The sequence below is a fragment of the Cyprinodon variegatus genome, unplaced genomic scaffold (assembly GCF_000732505.1).
Source record: "Cyprinodon variegatus isolate N-32 unplaced genomic scaffold, C_variegatus-1.0 Scaffold311, whole genome shotgun sequence".
In the NCBI taxonomy this organism is placed as follows: domain Eukaryota; kingdom Metazoa; phylum Chordata; class Actinopteri; order Cyprinodontiformes; family Cyprinodontidae; genus Cyprinodon; species Cyprinodon variegatus.
Window position 1 is genome coordinate 553,880 of NW_015150764.1, and position 5,873 is coordinate 559,752.

The 5,873-nt window shown below is 38.2% G+C and overlaps 1 protein-coding gene across 1 annotated transcript; it reads right to left on the reverse strand.

Moving 5' to 3' along the window:
* Window positions 1–2,484: 2,484 nt before the first annotated feature.
* Window positions 2,485–3,902, reverse strand: crh (corticotropin releasing hormone). Its single transcript, XM_015384377.1, has 2 exons — window positions 3,745–3,902; window positions 2,485–3,349 (listed from the first exon to the last, which is right to left on the reverse strand). The coding sequence occupies exon 2, from the start codon at window positions 3,326–3,328 to the stop codon at window positions 2,798–2,800; it is 531 nt and encodes a 176-aa protein (XP_015239863.1). The 5' UTR covers window positions 3,329–3,349; window positions 3,745–3,902; the 3' UTR covers window positions 2,485–2,797.
* Window positions 3,903–5,873: the final 1,971 nt, after the last annotated feature.

Below are 5,873 nucleotides of genomic sequence, written 5' to 3' on the forward strand. Positions count from 1 at the left end.
TTGTGGCATATATATATATATATATATATATATATATATATATAGTGATATTAAAATTGATTTGAAGTGTATTTCTGGAGATCTTTCCTAATGATAGTACAATTGATTTCTCAATGTAACATCTTCATTTGAATCTTAATAATCATTTTTTTCAACGATTAGGATATCGTTGAAAAGTGCATTTTATCTATTGAACAAATAGGATTCAAACATTGGATATTATGTTAATTATACACAGACGGATGTATTTTAAACTTTTGATACTTTCGAAAGCTAATGATGTATCTTTTTAGGAAATTAGAATATAGTAAATGAAAATTAGAAAAAAACTGAGTTTTTGCTGCTTTGATCTTCAAATTCACGGTTCTCTCTGAAAAGAAGATCAATACACAAAAGGTTACTATTAAAAAAGGTGGCTGTTCACAGAGTGCAGCATTCAAATTAACCCATGGAAAAATGAGTCAAAGGAAAAGTGTTTAAGTGAGATTCAGCTCAGACGCTTAGACAAACCCAGCTGCCTTATGCTAAGCCATCACTAAAGCAAAGACGACACAAAAGAGTCTAACCAAATATAAGCATCAAGCACAATCTAAGGCCATTTTATGATAAAGTCACAGTTCCAGAGTTCCTGGAATAACGTAGAGGTGGAGATCCAAGTTGCTGCAAATAAAAGCCTTACTGATGCTTCTACGGTCAGGGATGATAAAGAACATTTTAAAGTCACCAATGTTGTCCATACTCACAAGCTTTATTGAGATCTTATGTTTTTATTTTCCACACTGCTAAAGTGCCACCTCCCACTTTATCGTTCATAACGTTGCTGTTCTTGATTGTCCACCAATGTCACCTGACCTAAACCCCATTGAGACTCCAGGGAGTGCTGCTAAGAGGGAGATCAGCAATAGCACATCCAATAATGAAGAAGAGCTGAAAACTGTTATTAAACCACTACACCTCAGCAGAACCGATCAGGCCGATCACCGTCATTCCACGCTGCATTGATGTAGTTATTCATGCTAAATGATAAACATAACTAAGTCTCAATACTGCATAGCATATGAACATACTTTCATCGGGAAAACTTTTTTTTTTTTTTAAGTTTTGTTTAATTTTCCAGGAAACTCAATTTAGGGTTTCTATCTATTATATAAATCAATTGATCTATTAATTGTTTTATTTCTATCAATCAAGATAACCTTATAAGATAAAAAAAAAAACATCAATGTAGAAGTGTTTAAATGAAAAATACATTAAAAATGCACTATCAACTTGTAAAGGTCAGTTCAGTTCTCAGAAATGCCACTTAAGACTTTCTGGTTTAGGGGAAGATATACAGAACTAGTTTTTTTTTTTTTTTTTTAACCCTAATGTATATATATTCCAAATGTATATATATATAATTTTTGGGTTAATTAATGTTTTTATTGAGTTGTTCTTTCAGCAAATTTCATGTTTTAGAGCCTGTTAACTACAATTAAAGATTCAAGTCAATTATCAAATTAGTTGATGAAAAAAAAAATCAATTGATCACTATTAACCACGTTTATTCATTAGTCTGATAATTTTTTTTATTCCTAATTTCCTTTAATTGCAAGTCATAATAAAAAAGAAAAAACAACAAAAATAAACACCTGTATTCTTCCTTGTGTGATGCATATTTTTGAACGGCAAAGTTCAAATAAATCTTTGCTATTCTGATTAAGCTTCAAGATGTTGAATCATTTTCTTATTTCTCCTTGTTTTTGTCAATCACCTCATTCAGTTTCTATGACTGAATGCATTCGCTTCCCACCTCACAGCCAGCTCCAGAGATTATACCATCGTCCAGTTTGTGCTCACGACTCCAGACCACAGAGGCTCTTCGTAGTCTCACCTTGACAGAGCTTCACCTCAGAGAGTCCATCACTGAGTCCCATCTAATCACTGCATAGCATCAGTGAGTTGGATCTTACAAACAGGCTCAGAGCAGCACTACCAGCTCTCACAGACTATGTGATGTATATAGGATGAGTCACTCAGTACAGATCTTGTTTGGTATATCCTGACTCTTTAAGGTCAGAGATCAACGGACAAGCAGACATAATGTAGTTTGCTCTCATTAGTGGTGCATATTTGAGCTGTCTATGGTTGCTTCTTGATGCCACAATGACAAGTGCCTCTTGAGGCTGCAGGTTGAAAGGAAATTACTCTTTTGTTTTCTTGTTCAGAAACTCCTATATACAGAAATCTGTTCATTTTTGGTTTTATTATTTTCATTTCTGCAGTTATGAAATAATTAGTGTGCTTATGTTGCAAATGCAAGGTTCCCAGCTACATTTGTCTAAACCTTAAAAATTTATCTAATACTAGCATTTGATTGGAGCTTCAGTTTACTCTTGTAAGGATATTGACAGAGAAATGTAAGCATTGCATTTATTTGATTTTTATTTAAAAAAATAAATATAAGACGTGTCGTTGCACAACAGAGAAAAATGTCTGGTTGCACATAAGTTTATTAACAAACATAAATATCATAAATACAGCGGTTCATAATCTAAAACAAAATACAAATTGATGTGTGAACCAAAGAAATGTGCATCTTCTGAAACTTTACAAATTGGACACCAACATCAAAATGGCAAGGTACAATCGGACCAGTCCAGCCCGGTTACGCTCCATCATTTTCAGGTTTTAAAGCTATGAATGATAAAGTGATAAAAGCAGCACTATATTGCACACCGCATGTTTTTGTGCTAATAAATGCAGAACGAAAAAAAAAGGAAGGAAATGAACTCTTTGGTGAAGTGGAGAGATGGTTTTATTTCCCAAACAACTCCATCATCCTTCTGTTGTTCTGCGCCTGCTGGGCCAGCTGCTCCGCCCGGGACATCTCCATCATCTCCCTCAGCAGGTGGAAGGTCAGATCCAGGGATATCGGCGGTTCTTCGGACCTCCTCCCCCTCTCCATCGACTCGTCCCCGCGGTCGGCGAAGCCGCCTATGAGCGCCCTGATGTTGCCAACTTTCCCCTGCAAGAGGCGCCGCGTCAGCTGGAGCTGCTGCGCTCTGCTGAAGATGGACGGGGATCCGCCGGGATAGTACAAGGATGGGAAAGAGTTAGAGTCCCCGTTTCCCAGCCGAATAAAATACTCCTCTCCGAGGCGCTCAAGAATGGGGCCAGATTGCTGCTGCTGGTCCTGCTGCTGCCGCTGCTGCTGCTGTTCGGAGTTTTGGCTTTGGAGAGCAGGGATGCGCAGGGGACCGCCTGGGCTCTCAATAGCCCGACATTCGTAGCGCGGTAAGAAGGCAACGAGCAGAATCACGGTGGTGCCGAATAAATTGAGCTTCATGTCAGGATTTCAGCTGGGAATCTGCGAAGTAAAAAAAAAAAAAACAAAAACAAACCAAAACATATTTAGGATTTATGTTGTTGGACGTGCGTAAAAAGAAAATTACGCACGGATCACACTCCATGGACAGAGCCACTGGGGAGTCAATGTATCCATCGATTATTTCTAAATAATTTCAATTTACATTAAAATCTATATTAGTAGAATAAATTGAAATATATATTTTTTTAAATTATGCATCTGACCTCAAATTATTGGTTTATATAGAGCCCTCTAGTAAGAAATTACGAAAACAATAAAACTTAACAAAATCAACAAAAAAATAATTGGATATAAATCTCTTTTGGTTTTAATTAACAATATAAAACACCCCAAGTAAATAACAGTATTAAAAGTGTCCAGGAATATTTCCCTACCTTCAGTACAGGTAGTCCAGAAGTCTACAGCCGTGTAGGTTGCCAGGTATAGTTGGCGAGATGCCGCCCTCCTTCTCTTCTCCGCAGAGACAAGTATATAGTTACTTAAAGGCGGAAGGGATGCTGAATGGACTTATATAGAGCTACCGTCACTACAAGCGCTTTCCTGTGAGCCCCAGATTGAGTCTGCGCGTCCTCGCGAGTGGAACGTGAATGGACGCCTCTGACAAAGTGCTTTAGTTTGGATGGGATGACTCATACGTGAGCGTGCGCGCGCGTGAACAAACATCTACCTTCCCCCCATTTGCGCTTGGAAGATCAGGCCTAAACAGGTGCCCCACCTACAGGCATTTATTTTTATATTTTTTTCTGGAAATGGTTAGTTGGAAATTCAAGAAGCATTTAAGCTTAAAAGTTAATGGAAGGGATGGATCAATATAAGCTCTAAGTTGTGTGTTTTTATATATTCATGTAGTTAATTGTACACTTAGTTGAAATTTCTGTTTTTCACTCATGGATGCATTATCAAAAATATTAAAAAAATGAATACCTGCTCTTTAACAGGTGCATTTAAAATGAGTTATTTCTGCTTGTTGGACCAAAATAATGACTTTAAAGCAGTTCCTCAATTGACCTCAGTTGCAATTAATGAATGTGCATTTGCAAACACCTCAGGCTCACAGAGAGACATCGGCTCCAGTGATTCATTGCAGCTGCACATATGTACGTCACTACCTCTCCTTACTGACTTGGCCACCTTGTTTTAGAGGGGGGACCTGCTGCAGAAACTTGCTTTCAAGATGAAGAGCTTAGTCTAGTAGAAAAACCTTTGGAATGTTAAATAATTTCAATCTTTAACACCCCTGTTTCACCCTTTTTTGCTATTATGCTGTAATACCTCTTAAATTCTTTCTGACTGCTAATGGCAAAGTGTGGGGCTCCAATAGAGTTGGCAAAACTTTTTAGTCAGTAACTTGACATTGGGATGGAACTTTTTCCATTACTCTTAAAGAGTAACCCAGACATTTTGATCAGGAATATTATGTTCCAGACATATATTCAGGGGTTAAAGCAATTCAGCGGATTCTGTGCTCTCAAGCAAATGCTGCTAATCTATGACAAAGATGTGGCGGGGAAATTACATTCTTGAACGTGGAGAACAAGGTAAAATCTTTATATGATAGATCAACTTTAACCACTGCATAGATTTGCAAATTTGGTCTTAATGAAAGAATGTGAACAACAGCTCTTCTCAAAGGACAGAGGTTGGCTATCCGATTTACAGTTTGTCACAAGCTACACAGAGCACGGCTCAAACATGAGGAAAAAGGTGCACTGTTAAAGCAAGAATCAGATTAGAATTTTTTGGCCTTCTTGCAAAGTGCTTTGTTACACGGTGGTGTCAGCATTATGCTGTGTAAAAGGGTGGTCAGAGTTAATAGGAGGATTTGTTGAGCATAAAACAAGGCTGTTCTGAATGGACACCCATTAGAGATGTCAGACTGAAGTACATTCAATGATTTGGTGGCCCATTTAAAGTATTGACCTAAGCCTAATTAGGAATTTGTGACATGACTTCAAAAACTGATGTTTTTGGATACCTACCATTTATTTTGTCTTAAAATTAGCTGTTTTAAAAGGAAAAAAGTACATGAATTTCAGTCTACCGGTCTCCTGATCCCTAGAATTAAGTGTGAGATCGACAGGCAGATCAGTTGCTGCTGTAATGTGGACTCAGGACTGTTCTATTGTGGAGAAGACGGGAGCTGAACCAAATGGCAAAGCTCTGGCTTAATCCCAGTTGTCATGTAATATGGATCATGACCAAAAGAAAGAGTTTCCAGATACAATTGGCTAAAGTTCGTCAATAGGGTGGCTTTGCACTCCCTTAAAGATGCTGTAGGGTGAGGAGCTTGGCCATCCAGGAGAGTCTCAGAGCAGAACCGCTTCTCCTCCACGCCTAAAGAAGTCAGCCGAGGTGGCTCGAACGTCTGATGTCTGGAATGCTTCAGGTTTCCCCCAGAGGAGCTGGAGGTGTCCAGGAAGAATAGTTGACGTGCAAAGCTTTTAGAGGCATACACCAAAAGACCTGCAACTACAACCGGAAGTTATTCTACAAAGCACTGACT

Excerpts from the sequence above, each read along its gene's own strand:
- crh (XM_015384377.1), bottom strand. The coding sequence starts at position 3,328 with ATGAAGCTCAATTTATTCGGCACCACCGTGATTCTGCTCGTTGCCTTC.